The sequence below is a fragment of the Halyomorpha halys genome, unplaced genomic scaffold (genome assembly GCF_000696795.3).
Source record: "Halyomorpha halys isolate HHAL.00 unplaced genomic scaffold, Hhal_1.1 Scaffold128.1, whole genome shotgun sequence".
NCBI lineage: Eukaryota > Metazoa > Arthropoda > Insecta > Hemiptera > Pentatomidae > Halyomorpha > Halyomorpha halys.
In genome coordinates, this window is record NW_027110898.1 from 1,573,469 (window position 1) to 1,601,293 (window position 27,825).

At 29.2% G+C, this 27,825-nt stretch overlaps 3 protein-coding genes and 1 pseudogene across 4 annotated transcripts; 2 read left to right on the top strand and 2 right to left on the bottom strand.

The window, feature by feature from the left end:
- Positions 1–314: 314 nt before the first annotated feature.
- On the bottom strand, positions 315–6,606 carry LOC106678224 (component of gems protein 1). The gene is made up of 4 exons (XM_014416624.3): positions 6,495–6,606; positions 4,032–4,104; positions 3,290–3,771; positions 315–1,668 (listed from the first exon to the last, which is right to left on the bottom strand). Exons 1-4 carry the CDS (start codon positions 6,551–6,553, stop codon positions 1,500–1,502), a joined length of 783 nt encoding a protein of 260 aa, XP_014272110.1. The 5' UTR covers positions 6,554–6,606; the 3' UTR covers positions 315–1,499.
- A 2,334-nt stretch (positions 6,607–8,940) lies between these two features.
- Positions 8,941–11,359, top strand: LOC106678225 (uncharacterized). Its single transcript, XM_024359211.2, has 4 exons — positions 8,941–9,073; positions 10,230–10,311; positions 10,417–10,517; positions 11,220–11,359. Exons 1-4 carry the CDS (start codon positions 8,958–8,960, stop codon positions 11,275–11,277), a joined length of 357 nt encoding a protein of 118 aa, XP_024214979.1. The 5' UTR covers positions 8,941–8,957; the 3' UTR covers positions 11,278–11,359.
- A 42-nt stretch (positions 11,360–11,401) lies between these two features.
- LOC106678226 (galactose mutarotase pseudogene) lies at positions 11,402–13,627 on the bottom strand (annotated as a pseudogene).
- A 4,640-nt stretch (positions 13,628–18,267) lies between these two features.
- Positions 18,268–26,011, top strand: LOC106678232 (cell growth-regulating nucleolar protein). Of its 2 annotated transcripts, none has more exons than XM_014416637.3 (4): positions 18,268–18,527; positions 18,807–19,020; positions 20,561–21,215; positions 25,529–26,011. In XM_014416637.3, exons 1-4 carry the CDS (start codon positions 18,403–18,405, stop codon positions 25,810–25,812), a joined length of 1,278 nt encoding a protein of 425 aa, XP_014272123.1. In that variant the 5' UTR covers positions 18,268–18,402; the 3' UTR covers positions 25,813–26,011. The 2 variants fall into 2 exon arrangements, with proteins under 2 accessions (XP_014272123.1, XP_014272124.1); XM_014416638.3 differs by lacking the exon at positions 18,268–18,527 and adding an exon at positions 18,593–18,723.
- Positions 26,012–27,825: the final 1,814 nt, after the last annotated feature.

Genomic DNA, 27,825 nt, shown 5'->3' on the forward strand with positions numbered 1-27,825 from the left:
TATAATCAAGCATTTCAATTTAATTCCTCTGTTTTCAGGTACTTTGTACTAATCATAAATATAGAAATGTAACCTATTTATTAATCAAAATAATTATATTTTTTTAATTTTACTTTAGATTCCTAAATAATTAATTTCATCAAACCAATATGACATCAATATCTCAATCAGCTACTATAAATTACTTGCTTTTATCATAATTAGTCAGTAATTATTCTTATAAAATTACAAATAACAGTTTTTTTTTTAGATTAAGTGACATGCATGGTTTGTTATTATTAATGACAATAAGTTTAGAAAGTTAATATCATAAGACCATTTCCAAATACAATTGTATTAACAAATATCAAGTGTATTTCTTGGTAATTCAAGTATTCAATAATTTATAACTTAATCAAATACATAAAATAATAGAATTATGGTTATAATGAAATACTTCCTTTAATACTCTTTTTCTTCACTTCTTTTGAGGAAATATCCTCAGTCTAAATAATAAATATATTTGATAAAATAAACTGGGAAAAAATGGGGTAATTTTTGTAATTAGAAAAATTCTAAAACTGTAAAAACCCTTTTTAATGGTTAGTTGTAAAAGTTTAACGTATCCCTGCTTTGCTTTAATAGCGAGAAAAAAAAGAAGCAATATTTTCTTTTTCTTTAGAACAGTTACAAAATAGTAACATGGACTATGGTTTCTTTCTCTACTCAGGTAACTCTATAAACTTGCCAAAGATATTAGAGTGGTTTAAAAGTGGCTCCAGAATAAGGCATAATCTATGGAATACATTACAAAATAAAAAACTTATTTATGCAATGTGCTACTATTTAAGAAAAAGCAGCAATATGCAATAGTTAATTGTAACACATGTACTAGTTTATTTTAACACACATGTAATAGTTTACTGAAACACATATATAATAGTTAAAACAAGCATGTAATAGGTAAACATGTAAAAAAAAAAATACAATTGAAATGAAATATTTATAACCTTTTTAAGAAAAAATTACTAACTAATTACATTTTTTAACCAAACAAAACTTTGAAAATTAAGCACATCTCTGACCTAATAGACTGGTAGAAAGTTTATTTTCCAACAAAAAGTTTTTTTTAAATTATTTTCATTTTCTGTGAACTTGGTGATACGTGAACAGCTAATAATTATTAATACCCCATTATTTATGATTGCCACTTCAAATACTACTTATTTCATAATTCTGCTCTTTTAATATTCAAATCACTTATAGAATAATCAAATAACAGTAATGATAGTCAGGATATATATATATATATATTAAATTAATCTTTTCTTTACTTATATGTGAGCATTTAAAGAGCAATTTATATTCGTAAATACAATGACAATCAAACTGAACTTATTATAAAAAAAGAGAGCAAACCATTATTCCAACATACTTTAATTTTATTTTCACTTTGGAGAGGTTTATATAAAGAGTAACCAAATGACTTAGTATTAAAAAGTCATTGTAATCAACCTTTTTTACATATAGAATTTTTTTGATCCCTCTTCCAGTGATTTTGCAGTTCTAGCTTGAACAGCAGCCATTTGAAGGTTATATGGAAACTGGATTTTGTGACGAGCAACTGACTTCAGAACCAATGCTCCTACATAAATGATGAAGTAGATGCTGAAGTAAAGGGGGATATACCTGAGAAATAACAATAAAAGTTATTCATCATAAGCCTATAAAAATGTGATAATTAATTTTTTTAAATTTAAAAAAAAAATCATAGTGGTTAAAACTGAAACAGCAGGAAATGCTAGAAGAGTATAGAACAATCTGAGACAACTAGGCTTGCATTGTCTCTATCTTATCAGTTCACTAAATAACATTTTTACCAGAACATGGAAAGAGTATGGCTAGTTTCAATTTTTCGATTATCTTATAGTAGTTTTCTTCCAGAAAAGTTGATCTTGAAGATAGAGTATGTTTGTTCATGAAATTTATTTCTCCTTTTTCATTAGCTATAAATGTGTTCATTAATTCTAAGACACTGGATTTGTCCATACCATTATTTCATGTATTATAGAAAAAAAGCAAACCTTAAGAATGTGTGGACAAACATGATTCAGATGTTGAAATTGTTCTGGAAAAACAAAGGAAGTTTCCAACACTGAATGAATTGATAGCTTATTCAGTAATGGATATAATATAAAAACATACTAGATCACTAAAAAAGCAATATCAGTAAAAACATTTAAAAAAAAATAACACAAATTATCTTATTTTTAAAGTTATTAAGTAAAATACAAATATGAAATTTCTGATGATTACTTAAGATTAAAGTGTGCTATATACATATTTGTTTACAGCAAGATCATTCAAGTTTAATAACTGATAAAACTGAATCTTGTTAGATAATAATATAATATATCAATAATTATCTTATATCCACAGCTCAATCATCACTTGAAGATTATGCAAAGCACACACCTTGGAATCACAAGTAAAAAACATTACATATTTGATAGATGATTGAGTACTTTCTTTTAACTAAGGATTAACCTAATAAACATTAAAGCAAAATTAAAAAAATTAGTTCACTAGATTTCAGAAATTTCTGTATTAAAAAACGAGTGCTTTAAGGCTATATAATAATTTTAATGTATGTTTTTTATTTATTTTTTTTTAATATGGAATCAATGTTTTTTTTATAAAATTCATAGAAAAAGGTACAACACATAAAATATACCCAAAACTCATTTCATTAAATTTACAAAATCGTAGTATGCTTTCATTTGAACATAAATTAAGTACTTCCTAATACTAAAATTTAGAGTCAAAATATAGATTATTTCTTTCTCACAAGAACAGAAATGGTGCAAATAGTAAGACAAGAAAATGATTTATAAATTGAATAATTGGTTAAATATTTGTGTTCCATTTATTCTCTGCTAAATATTAGATATGAGATGTAACATCAAATAAATAATCTTATTATTTCTGTCATAATAGAAACAATAAATCATAATTTTATAAAGGACAATGCTAAACTGCATGTATTTTTTGCTCAAGATTTTTATTGGAAACCTATGCAGCTCTAGAAAATGAATGTCTACAGCCATTGCAAAATAAATATAGACTGAAGTAGATGCAAATTGTACTCTAGAAACTCTCTCCTCTCCCCACATGGTCAGCCACTACTTCCTCTATTTCATTATTTCATAGATATTCATTGACAAAATAAAACAAGAATCTTACCAATATATAGTAAAATCAATAATTCATTTATGTTTATATTTATAAATAAAGGAATCGAAGTATTTACCATAAATGCCTTCCCAGGTAATAGTAGGTAACCAGAGGTTTCTCAACCTGCTTCGGAGTTTCAACCATAGCATGTGCAGCAGGTATAGCAGGAAGTGGTGGTGGGGGATAGTGATATCCTATTGATGGTTCTTCATGGAGATAGCCATGTTCTGGAATATTGTAATTATATCTGTACCCATGGTGTTCTGGATATCCAGAGCCGTGCTCATCATGGTGCTCTGTACCCACAGAGTAGTCATGATGTATTTCTGGCTGATATTCATGATGGGTATCAGGTTGATATTCATGGAGGGCATTAGGCTGGTAATCATGATGGATATCACCCTGATAATCATGATGTAGTTCTGGCTGATAGTCATGTTGCACTTCAGTTTGTAAATTAGATTCTTGATAGTCATTGTCTTGAGGACTGGTCACTTCCCCTGTTTGGCTCTCCCCTCCTTCATAAGCATATTGGATTTCATCAGCTGCTGTATCAGGCTGAAATATTTATGTAGCTTTTGATCAACAGGATTTAATTAACAAGGGAAAATATGTAATGGCAATAATAATAGAAAGATCAGTATAAGCAAACAGCCTTAGCTTGAGATTATCATTAATTGAATTAATCAAAATAAATTTTATTTATTTATTTTATAAGGAACTTATCACTTTCTTTCTAATTTGAGCTATATTTTATCCACCTAATAGTTAGTTTATCAAGGTTACTAAGTTGACTAATCAGGTTTAATCATACATACCTCATCTTTTTGATTTGAATAGAAAGTGGTAGGATGATACCTATGAGTAAGTACGTTCTTTGGATTGCCAGCTCTGTAACAGAAAACATGGATTACAATAAAAAGCATCACTACATATAAAAAAGTATATATTTATTAAGCAATTTATTAAAAATATTTTATGGTTAGTCACAATGTCTAAAAAAAAAAACACATCTGGTATGAGATAGGTGAATTAAAAATATTTGAAGTAATTATTTTAGTATTTTGTTTTTATCTAACAAGTGGAGTGCATGTTCAATGACACTTTTGTTGGTGATACTAGGTCAAAAAATATTAGGCAAGTGTCTAAGGATTCTTGCCAATGCTTATTAATATATTTGGCAAATCTTGTGTATAGATACAACAAAACAATGTCTGTTGTTGCAAGCCATGTAAAATATATTTTATTTTTTATTCGATAATGTATTAAAAATTATAACAAATTCAATAACTTCAAGATGATAGAAACAATACATACACTCAAGATAATACAATGGTACAAACTGTACCTTCCTAGACAAATTAGAACCAGAGATAAAAACATAAAATGTTTGAGAAAATATTCATGATTTGAAGCTGCTATTTGCCCCTTTGGCGCATTGGTAAGAACTTTGACACGTTTCCAATACATTTCAAACAAGCATCATCAAAAAATGTTTCATTGAAATCAATTATTCCACGTGCGTAACTTCCCTTCTAAGGTGACTATCTGTTTATACTTATTATCTATAACATATCTATGATATATTATAACATATATCTATTTATATTATTATCTATAACATTAAACTCGTACACATAAACTTCTAGTTTTTTGTAAATGTGTCACTATTCAGCTTCCATTTGTTCAGTCCTTTTGTATAATCCTGTCCCTAATTTAAACTATTTATTTATTATTTATATTCCGATATTGCTTGGAGAAACTGATGCATTATAACTCACTTAGGCTTACCACAATCAGGAACAATGCCTAGAAAAGAACTTCAATATTATGCGGTAGAAAGGTACTTACTACATGGAATGTAGAGTACATTAAGATGTTTTTGCTCTTTAGATAACAACCAAAGGAATTTTATTGTATAACGTATTTGAGAACATCGATAACTTTTTTTTTTAAGTTGATAGAAATATTTATTTACGATTCAAAATAACCTGAATTCTAACAATGATTTTAATTCATCCTGCGGTTTGAAAGAGCGCGTTTAAACCTTTTTTAAATATTTGTAACGGTGATTAATTAATAAGTGACTAAAAATAAACACAATAAACATAATCAATAAAGATCTAAATAAATTCTATTTTCAAATACATATCGCTGCTTTACACGCATTTTGCCACATCTGAAAAAAAAGAAATTATTTTGTAGTAACAGTAATTCATATATTGAACCGTAAACTGTCTACTTTTGGCAGACTATAAGGACCCACCTAACCAAAACATTTTTTATGAGACTTGCCACAATTCAAGAGAAGCAGTGATATGTTTATCCTAATGTAAATTAATATTTAATATAGTAATATTTATTATAGTACAATATAAAAGATAATTTTAAAAAAAAAGTCTGCCAAGTACATTGGTCAGTACTTCCTCACTAAACAGTGAGGAATTTTTTTCGTATTTTTTTTCTATCTTTTATTATCGTCTTGAATATTTATTTGAGTTTGGATTTTATTTCAAGATTAACGACCCGCCGTTAGGTAATAAAATCCACAGAAGAAGCTGTGTCCAGAAAATAATTTTTCCCTCGTAAAACCAAAAGTCGTAGATTAAATTTGATGAAAGCAATACTGGACTATTTTCACATTTAACATTAAATTTTCTTCAAATTTGAACAAAATGAGTCCAGCTGCTTTTGTAGTACAGGTATGCCGAGGAAAACGTTTAAGCATACCTTGCATTGTAAGTAGTCAACAGAATCTATTGAAATGAACTAGGTACCAACTCGGATAATCCAAGAAAATCTCATCAAAATCGAATCAACGGTCAATCTTTACTTATCAAGGATACATTTTTAAATAAATTCTTAGGATTAAGAAGTATGAGACTAATAAAGGCAGTCGTTTTCAATATTGCTAAGTGCAGCAGGTCAGAATCAGCTGATATAAACATTTGACCACTTAACCCTAGGAGAGTATTCAATAACACTGGTAAACTGGTTGGCTTTAATTTCATAATTTTAGTAAATTGGATCATTTTAGATATGAGTCGCTCGATTGAATAATTAATAATTGCAAGTAACAGGAAATCTTCAGAATTTGAAGCAGAGTTATTCACAATAAATCCGTAATGTCCTTAATACGATTTCACCCCACTTGTCTTGATTTTTCCCTGGGTGTCATGAAATATATTTTTATAACGAAACAGGTTGTAAATAAATGGGTGTGCATATCTACTATACTATATTAATCGATAAGTAACAGATTTTAATGTAACCAACATTACCTTACGAAATATTCCGTCAAACAAGTGTAAACGAAGAAGAAGTGTATTGACACTAACATCGCTGAATACTGACTGCTTACTGCTTGCCCTGATTTTCAGCATCACATAGGTGATAAATGGTTGTGACAATCCTGAACCTGCCGTTAAAAGTTTTTTTTTTGTAAATAAGAACAAAGTGTCTGCTCCGAATACTCATATTAAAATTAAACGGCACTAAAGAAATGATATTTAAGGATCAAGATTTATCTTACGTTATCCAGAATGACAAATACACTTTACTGAATAAAATTACTGATAGACAGTTTATGTGATCACTGAATCGCACTTGGAGGCTAGTGTAATGACAGATGTTAGGCAGAAGAATGATAGATATGTTGGGACATAAGAAACGTTTTGTGAAACTGAATTGTAATTGTAAAATTATATTTTACAATGCCTCTATTCTCTTATACTCCACAAACCATTCTCAAACAACGAGCGATTTCAAGTCACAACTAAATAAAGTGGTTTTCAAGGATTACTATACATTTGTGTTAGTTATAAAAAGATTTCAAGAAATACAGAACGCCGAAACTTATTTTTGAAAAGCAGAATGCCGGATTAAATGGTTTAGACAGAAAATGGTTTAGATCAAGGTTCATTTAGCCAAAAATCTGTTTTTAAAATGACTGTGTTTTTCGGTTAAGAAATTAATTAATCTATTCTTGTGTTATTCAACGAAGAAGGATTTATCAATGTTTCATTTCATATTCATTATTTAAAGTGTGGTAATTCCTAGTACGTCTATAACTTAGCGGAGTCCATCTAAATTAGAGAACTTTCTGAACAATTCTGGGTTATCAACAGAATTAAACAATCTGTTCATTAAAATAACCATTCTATTTATTTTTTGAAAAGAGACAAACTTAAATAATATTTATTTGAAGTATTTTTTTAGATGAAATAATGAATTACTTCTACAAAGGTAGTTATTTTAGTTACATCACTTTCTAACAACATTAGTGATAAACTGCTATATTTTTCTTGAAGCTATGATACTATGATTAGTTTTAATTATCGTTCACAGGAGAAAGAGTGCACTGTAGATCGGGAGGTCCTGGGCCCTTAGTGTCGAGAAGGCACTGATTAATTCTCTATTTCATAGTACTTAAGTAATAAAAATAATAAGTAACTTTAGTACAATGAAAATGTGCTGATATTTAAGACACATATTTAGTTAATTTTCATCTAAGAACTAGGAAAGTTAAAAAAAAATCAATTTCCATTTTATTTTATCATAATTTTTGAAACATTGCAAAGTGAACAAAGGAAAAAATAACAATAATAAATATTATGAATTTATAAATATATTTTATTAATAGTTTAAACGAAACTTCTGAAACTATAGTATTGGTATTATAATATATTTGAGATTACTAGTTTGATCTAAATAAAAATTATTAATTAAATTGGAAAAAAGTTTATTTATAATAACTTATAATTTTGTAAGTATTCTCCAGTAGTTGAAGAAAAAACAGTTTCTCAAGAATCCGAAACTCCTTAAGTTAAAATACAGAAACGTGTAACCTGATGTTGTAATATTTTTATTCCACACTTTTCAATCAAATTTAGACCTATATCAATTAACTTCTTGAGAACACAGGTCTTTAAATAATTAGATATTACGAAATTTCGACTAATATATAACTATTAAGTGAAACCAAAATATTTGTCTTCAACATTTGGATGAACAGGGACGGAGGAAGCTGTCTGTCCGGGGTACCAATTCCTAAGCGGGTACAACAGCAAAGCTTTTTTTATTCATGTATTTGAACACCTTTATTTTTTTTTTTAAATTTCTTTTAATCAGAGAGTAATGTGATTCGTTTTAATTTAAAAAATTATAAATGTTTATTTTGGGGAGAGAGGCCTCAAAATAATTCTCATATCTACTATGGTCTAGGTAAGCTGTTTTGGATAAATTAGTTTGCTGAACTCTTAAAAACAACTATGAATGAAAATTATAGAGGCAAAACGATTTATCTTAAAATTTCTTAAGTGTTCTTAAGAATAACTTTTACCTTGAAACGACAATTATTTACAATCTTTGCTTATAATTCAACAACGATTTTGAACCGTTAAATTTATTTTTTTCCCAATTTAACTTTACCAAGTTTAACTGGTGCAAAAAAAAATCTTACAGCGAAAAGAAATTACTTTACGTTTTGTTTTATGCTTATCCTAATAATCTCAGTATTGCCATGGTTGGTTACCTACGCTGTGAGAATCCTTGTTATAGATTATGGCTCTATTGGTTGTACAATTTGGTTCTCTTTTGATTTTTTGAACAAGGCTTTAATCCCGACCTGTGAGCCAGACTAACCTGCTCTTGGCACCAGTACCCTAATTGCCACAGATACAAACACCGTTAAATAACTTTGTAAACAGAAGCCAACTAACCGATCTGTGCTCCCATTGACATCGATGAAGCGGTGCAGGCTGTTCATCGCCTGCCTTCTGGGCGGCTGTGTCGTACTCACTTTGTACTTGAACGAGTCCAGCTCCTCCAGGCCTTCAGCTGCCACATCATCCCTCCAAAGGTATGAAGCTCTTGTTCGTTACCTTTAACGTTATATATATATTTGTTTGTCCTACCACCTTAAAGATAAAATGTTCTTCGCCCCAATTTTCCAGCCTCCTCGTACGATAAAGCCACTGGAAAGTCCTCCGACTATTCTAGCTATTAGCTTGGAGTCGAAAATAACGCAAAAGAGTTCTAACAAGAATCCTTTTCGAAAGAAGAGATCCAGAGTGAAATTTCAATCACTTGTTTGCGGATGTGTTGGAAAAATGATACCACTACCTTGTTAGAACAGTGGCACACCTCAAAGTTTTTTTTAGTTACTTCAAAGATTACACCGTAGACTTGATTTGATTTTTAATAACACTAAAAGATTTAGGTACATCTAGAACAACATCAGCAAAGAAATTAATAACAGTCTATGGTACTATTTTTATCAAATGTACCACCATTCAAGGAAAGTAGCTGCATTGGAAGCAGTTACTATATTTTTGCTTGCTTCAAGCTGTAGATGAATCCTTTTTGAGATGATATGATGATATCATAGACATTTTACTAGGTACTTCTTTAAAAAATACATTTGTGAATATAAGACCTCACAGATCTCATTCAGTTGGAATGATCTTAAGAATATATGACACATTATTATGTTGACTGAATGAGTAACTCTAGTTTTAACAGTTTTCAAAAAAGTATGTTTAATAACATTTCTTGTAGCAAAATTCTTATGTTTTTTTTTTCAAAACTATTTTTACTCAAATATAACAATATACTAGTTCTTCAAAGTTCACATTATGGTTTGAAACATTTAGTCAAAAATTGATAAATTATCATAAAATCAATATTTTGAATACCAAGAATGATTTTAAGTCACTTTGTCAACTGAACGCTCATGTATAAAAATCATTAAAAGTTTCAAGAAAAAAATGTTAAAATGAAAAAAAAAAAAAAAAAAAAGAAGATAATTAAGAACTTCAGATGGATAAATATCTACATTATAGTATAAAAAAAAAAAATATATTAATTATATGAAATACTAATAAAATTTATGAGTCATTGAGTTCAGGATTCGTTTTGAAAGTTGTTCTAATACATTTTTTAAACTGCTGATGCATTGAACTTTTTTTTAACATTTCTTTTCTTACATTTTTTCTGAAGAAATAAATTATTTTTAGGCATCGAGGCAGGAGAGATTTGGATTCATATTATGACTTTCTAATAAACGAGTGGTCTTTCAAGTTCTGGGCAGTCTTTCAGGTTAGAAAATAAATATAATTGTATTGCTTTATGTTTCTAATTAATATTTTAAGCATTATTATTATTAATTTTTTTCAATATTAATATAAGTACCTTAATTTCCAGCTCGTTACTATTGCAGTTCTACTTTATTCAACATTTGCAGCAATTTATTATGCCAAGTATACATACTTACACAACCCACCAACTGATGAAGATTTTTGGAGGTAAGCATTAGAAACAATTTCTGTAGTTATTTTATCACAAATATATGAAGCAAAATACTTTAATTTTCATAAAAACTGCAATTAAGTATTACAATACTATGATTTCATTTACTTTTCTTACTCTATTTTATTCATAAGTAAATAAAAAATCGTTGTAATCCACAAATAAAACTAAAATATCCAATAAAACTTAAGATTAAGACCATAGTGATTTTTTTAAATCACCAATGTCATTTAGCTTTTGTTGGGGAACGAGAATGTTAATGAAAGGATCCTTTGAACCATTTTTACCCTTTTTGCAAATTTGTTTATTTATTTTCAAGGAAATGAGAAAATAAATATGAATGTGAAACATACTGAAAATAATAAAATAAATGACTTTGTATGAGTCATCAATTGTTTTGGGTCCCATAGTCATTGCTGCCGACTGCTGTTCATATTTCTTTCTTTTTTTTTTTTTTTATGCTTAATTACCTCCCATCATCGTGGGATAGTGTTCATTATAAATTTCAATTGCAAATGGTAGGTTGAAATCCAATTTTTCTAAAAGAGTACTAATAATATTTTTCATCATATGTATCACTAAATTAATGTAAATAACATGTCAAGCCTGATAAAATCTTGGATAAATTCTCATTTTTAAATTCTCTTAACTAATATTTATGGTATATCTAAAATTTTTAAAGTTTGTTTTTTTTTTAGGAGAAGAGCATTGAGAGCTATTTACAGCCATCCACAAATCCCTGGAATTACAGCTTAAGGCACATTCTACTAGAAAAAAATTGTTTAAAAACCATAAATGGATGTGATATAACATTCATTTGTTATATGAAAACACATCAAAAGTATCATGGATTATATATCACGGGACAAAAACAAATAAATTCACTTAAAACATGTTTATTTTGTTATAAAAATATTTTTGAGAACAAAAACACACTTTCTTGCACAATTTACTAAATATTATTGTAAATAGTGACAACTTCAAATTATAAGCAATGAATTTGAAAATACATTTTATCTTAAATGCTTAAGATTTTATTCCCCACCAGACCCAACATAACAAGCTTCACAATTAATATAGGTATTACAATAAGCTAGTAGTACTGCTAAAATAATTAAACATTTCCAGATTTATTTATTATACGTTGCACTGAATTAATTATAATGTATGATTAAATTAATATATGTGACTTTGATAATATTAACTAAAAAGTTTTAATTATACATATAGGTGAAAATTATAGATCATAAAAAAAAAATATATTAAAGAGGTAATGAAGTAAATACATAAAATAAGTAAACAGAATCATTCAGAAGATTAACTGATTATAAAATTTTCATATTCCTACTAGCAACACCTGAACATTAAATTTTAGTATAAGTATTTTATTAATTGAATTAAATAAATAAATAATTCAGAAACAATAAAATAATTATCATAAAGAAAAATAAAGAATTTTTTAAAATAACAGAAAACATGAATATTTTTTTTTTTTATACAGAAAAGAAAATTAAAAATCAGTCAAAATTAATTATACTAAGCTAGATTTACAAATTATTACAAACAAGTAAAAGAAATATTTTAAAACTTTAGCCTAATGAGGTAATATTCTGTATAAGGAAAAGTACTTGAATGGATTAAAAATATAAAAATAGAACAGTTACATAAGTGGCAAAGCTATAAAAAATAAGATAACTTAAAAATATCAATCCTTTATTATATAAGTTCTATTTAACAAAACAACCAAAAATTTAAAAAAAGATAAATGCAACAATATTTTAATATTGATTAGCTCCAGAAGAAAGACAAAAGGCGAGATAAAATAAAAGCAGATTAACCAAGTAAACATATGATACAACTATTCATTCAAAAAGGAATTTATAGGTGAAAAGATGACAGTACTCATTACATGGCTCTAAAATAGAATTAGGAAAAGAAGGAATATTTACTGCATTAGGATAATTTTGAGTTTCAAGACAAAACCCTGAGTGCCTATTATAAACAACATTACTCTTCCCTCTAATATTATTCAGAAAATTACCCGTATAAAACTGAACACCAGGTTGATTAGAGTAAACTTCAAGTGTGCGGCCAGTTTTTTTATGGACAGCCCTTGCTACAAATCTCATACCTGTCCCATTCACACAAAGATTGTTGTCAAATCCATTTGAAGGAGAATTATTTATCAAAAATCCAAGATTCCTTTGAGTCCTAAGGTCCAGAAATGTTCCAGTAACTGATTTGATCTCCCCTGTTGGAATTGAGTCACTATTTAATGGAGTGTAATAGTCAGCATTAAGCATTACTTCATGATCCATTACATCCATTGGACCAGTTTCATGGCCGGCTAAATTAAAATAGCTATGATTAGTAAAATTAATAGGTGTGGCTTGGGTAGTTTTAGCACGAAGTTCCATTTTGAGTTCATTGTCAGCTGTAAGCTCAAAAGTAGCTTTTGCTTCAATATGTCCAGGGAATCCTTCTTCTAAGTGATAACTAATGCATGTCATAATTAATTTTTCACCCTCAACCTTTGCATCCCAGATCTTTTTGTCCAAACCATGAAATCCACCATGGAGAGTAAAAGGCGGTCTGTTTGCTGATATATTATATACTTTATCTTTAACTCTGAACCTGGCATTTTCAATTCTATTGCAAACACGTCCTACTGTGGCTCCAAAATAAGGATTGTTCTCTCCCTGATACCCTTCAAGATTATCAAATCCCAAAACGATATCAGATATATTACCATGTCTGTCTGGAATTTTGATAACAGAAATAGTGGCACCATAGGTCAAAACTTCAACTGATATCTTGTCATTTTTCAAATAGTAGACATAAACTGTTTTAGAATGGTCTCCAACTTTGATTTCACCAAAAACTTTGCTATTGATCATACCTGTTTATGTAGATGACAGCTCCACAATAAAGTACTAACAGGAGAGAGGCACACACAGCAGTGTACTGCTATTTGTACTGGTAGTAATCATGAGAAATCACCCACTACCTTATCAGTGATAACGTTTTTTCCTGCTTCATCTGCAGATAATGTGAAAGTGGTTTGGTAACAAGATATTTCCTTGGGAATTAGGTAATCATATCTGATTATTAACCGCATTACCTTGAAATATTTTAAGACAGATGATTTCAAGGTCAAGTGATTCTTTTTTATCAACTGATTGTTTTCTTTAATCTTTTAATATTAAAGTAATCCCGCGTAACTAAAAATATGGCACCCAGGGAACATTTGTTTATTTTTGAAGCCGCTACAATCGTAAAACATTATTCCCAGCTATTATCAATTCTCGATAAAACATTAACATTCACGTTTGATTAAAGAAATAAAGTATTTCATTTTTATTTTACAATAAAGTTTTCAAAAAAGGAAGGCTCCTCATGATATTCCCTTCGTGAAATAACCCAAAGGTGGACCTTCAATCTATCAATCAATAGATTTCAATAGATAGTCCCGTTACGATAAGTGATAAATTCGCTTCACCATCCGAACAACTGGACAGCCACAAATCGGCCGGTTAATTTCAAAAATAATAAGAATAACGAAAACTCAAACCATTTACAAGATGGAAATATAAAGATAAAAATATTATTAAAGAGGGCCATGGTAAGAAGAAAAAATAAAAATAACGAGTTATGTATGCTGGCGTGACTTGAGATTGGAGTTCACACTATGCTTAATTAGTTTTTGTTATACACGAGAATTTAATGCTGTTCGAATTAAGTCAATGCAGTTTTTGAAGAATCATTATTCTCCATCGATTTTGTTATAATTATTAATTCATAACTTTAGCGTAAATGAACTTACAGGTCGAAACCGTCCAAAATAAATGATCTGTCAATAAATTTTCGTCTCGTAACTACAAATAGATACTATACAGTATTCATCAAAAAATAACGTTATGTTACAGAACTTATTTGACACTTTGTTTATATATCATATTCATTATTCTGAATGTATTCCTTTGCATTTACTTTCCACTTGCCCATAATGACGTCTTCTCATTGTGCTGCATATTAGATTTTTTTTTTTTCAAATCGTACTACCCCGGAAATGTTGCGAATTAGAGAGATGAAAAAGGGATGAAAGAAATCAAATCATTAGATTCATATCTTCTGATCGCTTATTGGGTCTTTAGTTTGAATATTTCCACAGATAAATTGTCTATATAATATAATATTAATTATAAACTAATATAATCATTGTAAACGTTACACCTCTCTAATGTAATGTAAATGTTAATCCATAATTATTTGAACCAATTAGGAATTAGAAAAAAAAAGGACGTATACATTTGTGAAGTTCTTTTTTCCCACAATAATTGTCATACTATATAAAAATCCATTAATAAAGGTATTGGAAATTTTACCCGAAATGTTTTGATTGAGTCTTAATATTTTGCACTTGAATATTTCCTAGGGTGCTAAACACGAATTTGAAGTTTATCACCTGGAATTTCTTTAAAAAGATATTTTTAAAATCACTTTTTCGCGGGCTTTCTTCCATAAAATACATTTTTCCGTCACGATCATTATTTAGCAGTATTTGTTCTTCAAGACCATAGGATCCAGTCAAATGGGGACCAGACATTTTTGAAATAAATTCGAGAATGCGAAGTTAAAATTCTTAATCACCACTCTAAAACGTGAACAACATATTTTCAGAACTTGGCAAAAATATTCCCACGAGTCTCTTTTTAGTCCCCATTTGAATGCACCCATTGGACGAAAATAAAATATAATACAAAGTAAAAAAATTAAGGTAAGGTAAAGTATCTTTAATTTGTATACTTTACCTTAATAATTAAGTTAATTTGGTCTTGTTTGATTTAGTATATGATGATTATTTTTTTTTTTAACAGATGGTTTTTATGTTATGAAAGAATATATATATTTATAATTATGAGAGATAGTTGACCGTGGATGATAAATGAGGAGAAGATGGTTGGGGGTGCGGTCAATGAAACACAAATAAGTATGACTAACTTATTTTAATGTGCCGACGTTTCGGCTAGAGTTTCTAGCCTTCTTCAGGGCTAAAAACAAAACAAGATAACAACCACAGTAAGTATAGAAAAATAAAAAGAAAAAAGAAAAAAGAAAGTATAAACAAAATAATTTTACATTTGTTGAAGTTGTTTATACTTTCTTTTTTCTTTTTATTTTTCTATACTTACTGTGGTTGTTATCTTGTTTTGTTTTTAGCCCTGAAGAAGGCTAGAAACTCTAGCCGAAACGTCGGCACATTAAAATAAGTTAGTCATACTTATTTGTGTTTCATTGACCGCACCCCCAACCATCTTCTCCTCATAATATATATATTTATTTATTTCCGGGAGTAAATTGAAGTTTAACTCAATAACTTTAATATTTTATATAGTACCCTCAAAAGCATGAGAGCGCAAAATGTCAAAAGACTTACAATACAGGTCTCTAAATCCTGGATCATTGGATTTTCTTGCTATTTGTTAAGTTTGGGTTATTGTGAGAACTAAAAAACTTTTCAGAAATCAATCCTTTTTTTCCCTACTTTTAATACTTTTGAATACTAACCGACATATCAAATAATACAGAGAATTATTGGTGTAAACGTGTAAAACTTCAAACTTTAGAGCCAATGCGAAACACGAGGATATGCCCGAGTTGCCCCATTTGTTCCCCTGTTCCTATGTTTCTGCAAATGATTACTATGCAAAATTATGCAATTTCTAAGAAATTTCGAGATCGTTATTGCATTTCAAAATTCGTATTTTTGTGATATTCATTTCAATTTCAAATGTAAAAAACTGTTTCTGAATTGAGATCAACTATTTTTTAAATAGCCAACATCCAACATCTATAATTAAGAATATTATTGTCTATGATTTCATCATCACTTGTATCGAATATCAGTGTGAATCACTTATTGTTTTATTTTTTTTTTTTCTCCTTCTTAGCATTACCTCTTTCCTTATATTTCTAGAAGCTATATTTCTCTTTTCCTTGTTGACTTAGATCATTATCGCATCAACATTATTTGTGATTTTATAAATTTTATTTTGTCTTATATTGGATAGATAAATATTTTTCAATTTTTTATTAGACATATTGCTTGAAGAAAGAGAAGCTTCGTACTCACATATGAGTAAAAAAAAAGTTTCCCCTCAGACTTGGAAGTTTCCAATCGCATTTTACGGTTTAGATACCAAGGAACAAATTTTGTTATTATCATTTTGCCTGGTTGCAGTCAAATTTGTGTAAAAGGCAAAACACCTGCTATCGTTTATCCAATTTTAATGAACTTTTCAGGAGTTGTGAGAGTTGGTACCTAGATGATCTCATATCAATTTCATCATATATTCAAATTTTAGTTTCACATCTATATTTCGAAATTGGCTGGTCTTATTATTTCCTAAGTTAGAGAGTAGTTTGGCATCTGTGTAAAAATGACCTAGTAATCAATTTATATACAATCATATACAATGACATTTCTAGAGTTTCAAGACATTCTTATTATGTTAGATGAAAAAATAATTTATTATCAAAGTTCAAGAATTACATGAATTAGTAGAAGAATTGAGATTTTTTTTCCATGGAAATGTCTCCATTTTGATGCAATATACTACCTTTGGGATGGTTTATAGAGGCAAATAAAAGAGAAAGAAACCCCTGCCCACGGTAGTCTCTTTGGAACACGTAAATTTCAAAATAAACCCAAAACTATTTTTTTTTTGTGAGCTGTGCCATGTTCAAGCTAATCAGCGATGTGGAAACGTACTCTTATTTCTTTACTAAACTCCCAACCAAGTTCTTACGCTGGATTTACATGTTTGCCATCTGCCGCAAATCCAAGACTTGTACAAATGTTTCCTAAACAAAGGAAACAACAGACGTCGGTATCCCCACGCTTGTGTTCCTTTGAATTTTGCTATCTATTACTTTTGATTTACATTATAAAAATGAACGCAATAATGAAAGGCGAGAAACGAAAGGAAACGTAAAAGCTAAGTTGGTGGTAGACGATAAAAAATCATTAAAATGTTTCTAAATAACCTATAAATTCAATTCATTATAAGTATAAATTCTTGTTAATTTAATTACCAAGACATCATGTCTTTTAAATGTAGATTAGTGCTATGTTAAATAGTTACCAAATAAACTGCTAAAGATAATTAACAAGATTTTAAAAAAGTGTATTTATATCAAACAGGTAGGATTTTAAAATATATATATATTCTTGAAACTAGAGTTTACTATAAAATCCAAAGATTATGGAAATTCTTCAATTCATTAAAACTCGGATTACAAATATTTATCTTTTGATGGTTCTAAAACAACACTAATTACACAAATGCGTCGAGGCTGCACAAGCCCTTTTTGGTTTGTGCCCAAAAACCGACTCTCATTGAGTTGGCCACAAATTCAGTACAACTTGTCCCAACCAACCCAAATAATTCATCCACACACCAGCACATATGCGAATTTGCTGTAGTTTGGCAAACATGTAGAGGCACCTTTAACTAACTATACATACTGTCAATTTCCGCTAGTTTTTTTAGTTCGTAAAACGTTCCTGATATAAACTTTTAAAATTCAAAAACAAATTATCAGTACGTGAATAAATAATAGGTAATGTTCATGTTCATTCATCTTATCTTAGATTGGTTTTCGGAAATTTATGTAAATAATGAATCAAAGAAATTTTAATTACACAAATTGCAGCACATGCTAGTGTTATGAGACCAGATAGAACCGGCATAGTACACAAACCTGACGGGTCGATAACCACTCTTTTCCTTTGAATACACGTGGGATTTGTTATTGTTATTTATGTATAAGTTTTAAAAGTAGCTATTAGTATTAGACTATTCCGAATATAATTTTAGAATGGTAGTGTTTACATGTCAGCATTGTAATGCATCGTTGAAAAGGGTTGCAGTAGCGAAACATTATTCTAAAGCTTGTAGAAACACTCCTTACCTAACTTGTATTGACTGCTTAAAAGATTTTCAGTAAGTACTTATTGTTCATTTGTTACATTTATTTATTTCTCACATATGTTTTGTCTCCTTCAATTGTTTATTATACATTACAATCTATGTTCAATAGATCAGGTTATATTCTGTTGCATTTTAATATTTTTTTATTTTAATGAATAAATTATTGTATAGTTAATTTAAGGGATAAATTTCTTTTTGAAATGACAGAGTAAGTGAAGAACATTATTTTATTCTGTAGAATAGCTTGTGAAAAGTTATTTGTCATTCAACAAAATGTTTATTTTCTTTCAGTGGTGATGACTACAACTCTCATATGACCTGTGTTACTGAAGATGAGAGGTATGGGGACAAGAACTTTGTGGCCAAAAAAGTGGGTGTTAAACAAACCGAATGGATAGATATTGTTCACTTGTGTGCTGAACAGAATAAAAATCCAAAATTCAAGTTTATCTTTTCCAAACTTGCCACTTATCAGAATGTACCTCGGAAAAAACCGAAGTTCTTGGTAAGTTTGAATTTCTTGGTTTATTTGATAATCTGTTTGTATTTTTGTGTTAATAGTTGTTAAAATAATAAATCTGGTACCTATCATGCATCACCTATCTTTCACATACCATCATGGTCAAATTATCTCTATTTTTTTATTTTTGAAAAAAAAAAATCCAAGACCATAATGGGGGAAAATTTTGAATAGCATATTTTTATTTTTCTGTTATACTTTAAAATATATATTTGTGATTCTTGAGGTGGAAATAAAGAATATTAATTTTATTCTGCCAACAATTTAACAAAAGTTAATGAAGTCATAAACAAATGCTTGTTAACTTGTTATCCAGAGTGTTTGGGCAGTTTCTTTTTTTTTTTTTTCTGATTTGAGCCTGTTTATTTTTCCTGCATTTATTCATAAAATTCTGTAATATTTTGTATCTATCTTTTTTTTATTGTTGTTAACAATGAATAAACAAAATTAAAGGTATTTAAGAGATAGAATTTTTTAGAAATTTGTTTTTTAACCCTTTTCGTATGATTTCATTGAGGATAAGACCTATCTGATATTAAAGATTACTTAATTTTATGTTGATATACCAAGTTTAATCAAAATTGTTTTAGCCATTTTTTAGAAAATTGAAAAATCAATTCTATAAAATGGCACTTCTGGTCAGTCCATCTATTGAAAAAGTTGTTATCATAACCCAGGCATATGCCTGCCTTGAATATGTTATTTCAATTTTCCCCAGCTTCATCAGCTAGGCTGACCACATACAAACACATAGACCATTTTGTGAAACTTGATTATTTGGACTCATGGGTACTCAAAATGTGTATTTCCGTTGAAAAGTGGATTCAAAATTTTTCATGATTGCAAACTTTTCCTTACTATATATTTCCTACAGAGGTAAGTGAAAGTAAAAAATTTATTTTACCCTATGGTAACTAAATACTATATAATACTTGGAAACTTCTATAGGCTATTCTATTTTTTAACTTGAAAAAGATCTATTTTCTGTAGCAGTGTTATGTTCTAGACTTTCCAAACAATTTACATTGCGTTGAGTGCTATCTTACAAATGGATGTACGTACTGTAATGGTGGCTAAATTACAGAGTATGAATTCATTTTATGGAAATTATTATTTATTTAATAAATTTTTGTTTGTGTGCTGTTCTTTTCACCATGTCACTCTACTAGCCTCTGGTAAACTGCGATAGAAGAGGCAAACTTCTAATTAAATTACTTTTAAAAAGCTTCATTTGATCTTATAAGGAATGTTATCACATAAAGTCAAATCTATCAAAAGCAGAATCATTTGTCATTCTTCTTTTGGACATACTAGATTCAGTAAATATTGTCATATTTTTTGTTCTTGTTTCTTATAAATCATTCTTAAATCACATTTGTTTTATCTAGTATGTTGTTAAGTTATTTGTTGTATTTTGTGATTATCTATTATGCCATATCAGTGTTATTGGTTAAATTGAATTAATTTTTTGAAATTATATTAAATTTATAGTAATATTATTAATTAAATTAATTTTTTTTTTCAGAACTTCATCAAATCATCACTGCCAAAATTTTCTCAAGATATTGCTCTTGAAGTTTTTCAAGTTATTGATGAGCAATTCTTAAAACAGAAAAAGAAGGACTCTCAAGATGAGAATGGCATCAGCAAAAGTGAAAAAAATGCTGATGAAACATTGAGTGATGTTAAAGAGGTTACAGATAAAAGTGAAGGAATGAAAAAGAAGAAGAAGAAAAGGAACCGTAATAGTGAAAGCGAAGTTCCATCAGCTGAGAATGTTGATATAAATGATCCTGCTGAAGAAAAATCCAACAAGAAGAAAAAGAAATCAAAGAATGTGGACAATTCATCACCAGTCGAATCAAATGAAAGTAGTGAGAAAATGGAGGAAAACAAAAATGGCTTCACAGATAACCAAAATGGAATTGGGGACCATGAAGAAGTCAATGAAACTGATAATCATGAAAAATTGTCAAAGAAAGAATTGAAAAAACTTAAGAAGAAACAGAAATATGATGCATTATTAAAAAATATTGAAGAATCAGAGTCTGCTATGGATATGGATAATGAAAATGAAGGAAATAATCAAAATTCGATAAAGCCATCTAAAAAACAAAAAAAGAGGAAAGCTACTACCAGTGAAAGTGAGCCTTGTACTGAAAAAAGGCAAAAAGTTGAAGGTCAGTTAACTAACCGACATTAATTTATTTATTTTCCTATTTAGTTAATTTATTTCTCATTTTCTTATTTATCAAACACACTGAAAATTTGTTGGTTTTGAGGAAAAATGATAAATGTTTTTATTACATGCTGCTATTCTCTTTTGGTATTTTATATCAATTTTGGCATCACTTGAAATGATTGTACAACTCAATATTGAACAGTTTCTAATTATTTTGTAATGACTAAATGTATACTTTTTTTTCTAGTGAATGTCTTCAAAGTTAAAAAAAAAAGTTTAGTTTGTTTTTACTCTAATGCTGAAAGTATTATTATGAAATATGCATATTTGGGATTATTTAGTTATGTATCTGGTCCTCAAATAATTCTTTTTACAATGAATGAAGAATGATGATTATTTTCTTTTGTTATATATTACAATGTATTTCATATATTTCCTCATATATAGTAACGATAATTCATAAGTCATATTTTGTACAATATTAGTAGGGGTGGGGTGACTGTTGAACCTAGATAACTGTGTACTTTAACGCCACCCTTCTGTTTTTTGATAGGTGCAGTTATTAAGTGTGCTAAGACTAAATTTACTAAGTAGGGCAGAAGAGTAGTTGTCCATATGTTCTTCGTTGAGTCAGATAAATACTCAAACCAACCCTTATCGGTTCAGCTGCAGTCAGCACTTCCAGATTTGTATATATAAGGCTCCCCTACGCCCCTCAGGGCAGACTAGTACATTAACAGATCAGTTCTGTACATCAGTAAATTAGTTTCATCATTTAGTTTAGTATGGTCTCAAGTAGTAATAAGTGTTTTCATGCCTTGTTAATTTTAAATGATTCCAAGCCAATAAAGTTCTTTTTAAAAAGGGATTAGTGTAGCGAGATTATTTATTTGAAGCTCGAACACGGGGACTTCTTGGTTTAAGGTACTGGTATTGGTGGGGGGAACAAGTCTGGCTTTTTGCCATCCCCTGGTTAAATGTAGCAAGTGAGATGAAATTTTGAAAATTTTCAAGACGCTTTGACGAAATATCCCAACAGAAGGTAGAAATTCTTTGGAACATCACTGAATGGACTCCTATGAAGATTCGATGAAATAGTAACAGAATCTGGGGTAATCTACCTTTAACTTCTGTCAACACTTCAGACAAGAGGAAAAAGAAGAAATTTAATAAATTTCTTCATAAAAACAATCTCCTTAAAAGACTTGAGGTATTTGGAATTTTTTGTAATTAGTTTTAGTATAGCTTATATTTTTTTGTCATATAAGTATAGTATAGTAAGTTTGAATTTATAGTTTTATGTCCAAATTAAAAATTAACATTGATACATCAACTAAACGTCTAGATACATTAGTTATTAATAAAGTAGAAAGTAAGAAACCAGTAGCTAAGGGTAAAAAGAAAGCAATAAAAATGAGTAATTGCTTAATGACTAAGGAAGGTTATGGACATCTTCAATATTTTGATGGTAATCCATCAGATCTTTACTATTTTTTTAGAACAGGCTAAGGAAATTTATGATAACGTTTGCTCTGGTGAAAATACCGCTAAAAACAATAATCTTGTTAGGTTATTAACAATAGTAAAATCAAGATTAACTGGTATTGCCAGAGATGTTTTACAAAGCAAAACTTTTTGAACCTACACAAACATGTATTACATGATCAAAATATTGTATATCTTGGTAATTGTGGCTTTATTAAAATAATTGTTATTGTAATAATTATAATAATTAATTTGTTATTGTTATAATTTAATAGTTATTAGAGAACCTTTTATAGTTAATTTAGTAAATAATAATCATAAGAATTGCTTAACCACAACTGTAAATATCCCTTGTTTGTAAAATATTATGAAGAAATTGATCTATTTTAACATTTTAGATTATCTACCGACTGCCCTACAGTTTCATTTAATAATGTTACTCTTACCCCTGTCGAATAGATCTGCTACATTGGACTATATTTGAACAAACGATTAACCTGAAATCCCCACACAAGACTGAAAAGATAGGAAACTGCACGTTTTCGACTATTACAGCACTTACTAGACAAACGGTCTAAACTCCCAACACATTACAAAAGACTGATCTACATGACTGTAATAAGGCCAATCAGGACATATGGAGTTGAGCTTTGGGGCTCCACTAAACCTTCGAATTCCTCTCGTATTCAATCCTTACAATCCAAAATCCTCAATGCTCCTTACTTTGTCACAAATAAAATCATACATAAAGACCTTAATGTTCCCTATGTAACCGATCTAGCCCGAACCAGATATCACTCCTTCCATTATAAACTCCCTAACCATTCAAACCCCTTAGTATCTAACCTTGCATCCTCTTCCATTCCTGACAATCCTCCGAGGCGCCTGAAAAGAAGATGGCCATGAGACCAGCTAATGTAAAATGTCATTAGAGTGCTACCAATGGGTAGTTGCTCTACACGCCTTTAATATTCCATTTTAACTCAGATCATATTTACTAAATGTACTATGTAATATACAGTTGTAAATTTCAATAAAGATATTTAAAAAAAAAAACATTTTAGATTCCATAAGTAATCCTAAAATCTAATTCTGCTCATCCTATATACCTACTTGATACAGCTCTAATTAAATTATATAATAGCGAAACTATAATTAATCATACTATGCCTTGTACTTAGGTTATTGATTCAGATATAATATTAAAAACTAGTTCTAGCAATAGTTATAAGCCTTATAATATTTCATTTGAAAAGCTTTTAGTACTAGATTTGAAATATAATTTGTTTGAAAATCTAGAAACTTATGATGACATGTTTGTACAGCAATATTTATGTTTTGATCCTTTATTTACTAGTTTCTGGCACTTTAAATATGTAAATGTAAAAATTCCTCAAGTCTAGCCCAACGTCAGCAACCACTTATAACAACATCTGCACCAGTTTTTGTACCATGGACCTTACCCTCATCCACTCGAAGGACTTCAGAATACAGAAAAAGACTCAAACTAACCCTTATTAGTACAGCTGCAGTCAGCACTTCCAGATTTGTATATATAAGGCACTCCAGGCCCCTCAGGGCAGACCAGTACGGCGTGTCAACAGATCAGTTCAGTACATCAGTAAATTAGTTTCATCGATAAGTTTAGCCTGGTCTCAAGTAGTAATAAATGTTTTCATGACTTGTTAATTGTAAATGATTCCAAGCCAATGAAGTTCTTTTTATAAAGGGATTAGTGTAGCGAGATTATTTATTTGTCCCCTGATGAAGGCCTGAATTCAGGTCGAAACGTCTGCAGAAATAAATAAGTTTTGTTTATTTGTGTACTTTTTGCTGATCGCACCCCCGACCATCTTCTCATATTAATCTATTGTAACTTTTTACACTTCATTATAAATTTCAAATAGGTTGTTTTTTAATTTATACTATCTAGCTTTTAGATGCCAGATTCTAATGAGCCAAGGTAATGTAGGGCACGATCAGTAGTACATTATGGTCTTGTACTATTGGTCGCATGTCAATAAATTATAAATATATATTTGTTTCAATAATTTATTAATATCTTCTCAAAAAATACTTATTGCATAGGAATAATGATGTCATTAGGAGAGAATCTTAAAAATATAATTGTAAAATGTGATACTGGGTACTAAAGTCTGCCCTATTGGAAATGATAAACTTGTTCAGATATTTGTGAGCCAATGATTTGTAGGTACCCCTTATTTTTATATATGATTTTCCCCTTTATTCCTTAGATTTATTTATTTTGCGATTGTGTTTTTAAGTGCGATTTGTAATTAAGTGTGGTTTTTCAATTTCAGTGGCTTTTTAAGTATTCCTTGATTAAGGTATCTTAAGTCTCCACTTCCCGTTTTAAGCAATTATTTCTAAAGTGATATAGGGCCGTCGCTCCCTGAGATTCTTAGTCGGGCAGGAAAGGATTTCCTTTTTTTTTTTGTGTTATGATCTCCTCTTGTAAGATTGTGACATATCGTACATCAACCAACCTACTCGCTATAATTGTCTGTTTAAAAAGTCTGATAAGGCTGCTATGAAGGGCGGGAATAGAGGGTTTCATACCGTTAATTAACAATTATGTCTTAATTGTATTTGTTAATGTTTAATTCATTGTTTGTATTAATTTAAATCTTAATATTTTAAAAAAGGCACTTAAAATATTGGTATAACTTTTAATTCATTAGAAAGTTATCTTAATATTTTAAAAAAGTGTGTAAATTAATTATGAACATACTTATTTTGTATTTGACAATATCTATGTACATAAGTAAATTAAGTAGTTAATTTTTTTTATTTTTTTTTTTATAGGCAATGAAGAATCTGAAAATATAGCTGATGAAGAAGAGGAAAAAGCTCAAAAAGGAAAAGCTAGGTTTAATTGGGAAGAAACAATCAAAGAACTTCTTCGCAAAAATCCTGATCATGAAATGCCCCTGAAGCGAATTTCGAAGAAGGTTCTAGCTGAGTACCAAGCTGTGAAAGGAGACAGGGAAAGCTATGAAACTCTAATTTCGAAGTTTAATAAAAAAATAAATAAAACAGTAGGTGTAAGAGTGCTTAAAGACAGAGCTAAATTGATATCTGACGACTAATAACTTTTGCTTTAGGCTTAGAGCTATCAAGAAGGCAAAATAATTTTGTTAATACTTTACGGATTCTTATTTATTGTTAAGAGTCCACTATGTACATAAGAGTGCAGTGAATGTATAATAAAACATTATTTTAACGAAACATTTTTGTGCTGTATAATTTTTTGAAATTTTAATTTGATGAATAAATTTCTTGATTTTATTCCTGGGCGATTCTGAAACTACTGGTAAGTTTGCTGTTCTCTATATTTAACATCAAAATATTGTTTCTCAACGCAGTTTTTGGATTCTATTTACATAAATTTTTTTATAATAGACTATTAGTTCAGTAAATATATACTCAAAAGAGAGGTTTAGATGGAAATGGTGGGATGGGATGAACATGCTAAAAGCCCCAGGATTTTCATGTAGTGCAAACAAAACCTTGAACTTAATGCTGACTGTCTCATCATTACTGTTTAAAATGCATGGAACACCCTAAACTTGAAAAACTGAAGTTTTGAATGGATAAAAAAATTTAAACCCTGAGAATCATACTGTCATGGCTGTCCAGAGTATTAGGTCTTGTATACCTTTAGATAAACAGTGGAGAGGTTTCTGTATCCAATCATTGTTTAAGTAATCAAATCCTTGTATCGAGACAATCAAGAGACAAATTCATGTCTAGAGATAAGGTTTTGGATCATAATCGATAAGACATAACGAAAACTTTTATTAGACAGCAATTGTTTACTCTTAAGGATGTCTTGTCAGACAATATCTCCAGTTATTCTGTGTGAGGTCTGGAAAAAACTTTCCTCTCCATTTAACTTTATTTGAACCAGTGTTTCTTGTATGCAGTTATTACTTATTATTATTAATTCGGCTCCATGACTTGATGTCGAGTCCTGGCCTCCTGTAAAAGCCTCCACCAATCATTACGATCTTGTGTGATCGCCATCCAGTCCTTCACTCTCATCGTGAATGGAAGTTATTACTTAGGTTACATAAAATTTCCTTCTGGATGTTTTGTCAATAGAAAATAACAATTGATGAGGATAAAACTTTGGAACAAGTTATTGATACCACCAGATGCATTTAACTTTGTTGAAATACATAAAAATATGTTGTTTTTTGCAAACTGTGAGTAGAGTTTAGGTTTTATAGTTAATTTAATATACCTATTTTTACACTTCCTGAATACAATTATGAATTGAGTTGAAATAGCTTTCCATGACCTTTTATTTTGGTTTGTTATATAAAACAGAAACCTTTGTAATCTTAACAAAAGTAACGTTTCAAGGCTAGAACCCAAACATTGAAAAAAATAAATCCATCTGTTTGCATCACACTGTTGACTTTTCTCTGAAACTACTGTGCTTAATTTTTCTTCAGATTTGGAACCAGTCAGTTCATCCTACTATAATCCTTGGAGCTTGTCATTACCATTCATCATTTTATATCAAAATGGTGGCCAGCTGGAGAATTTAAAGACCCATATCTTTGGTATTTAAGAAGATAGTGTGTTTTGGAATCGCGGTCTCGAAGCCTTACAATAAAAATTCTAGTGGGCTTTTGTTTATCATACTACTTAGAGATAAAATTAATCCTTGCTTGTTTCAAAACAGCAATTTTGGGATGAAAATATATTTTCTCATATAATGTAAATCGTATATAGGTAAGTGAAAATAAATCTTTTGTCATAACAACCATGGAAACTGAAAACATTTATTTTCTTTAGTAATTATCAAATCTCTTCATATTTTATATTTATCTTTTATTTCTTACTAAGAATGTTTTGAAGTGTACATAGCCTCTTCTGCATCTAGATATCTCAGTTATTAATTGAATTTTGAGGTTAGAGTACCTCATACTAGGTAGGCACCATCCACACTAAAGATTCAAATAATGTTAATAACCCCTTCAATTATCGGAAAGTAAAAACTGCTTTTATTTTGCTTAAAATCAAATAAAATTGCATTATTACTGTTTTTTTAACCATAAATTATATTATTTTTTAATGTTTAACTATTAAAT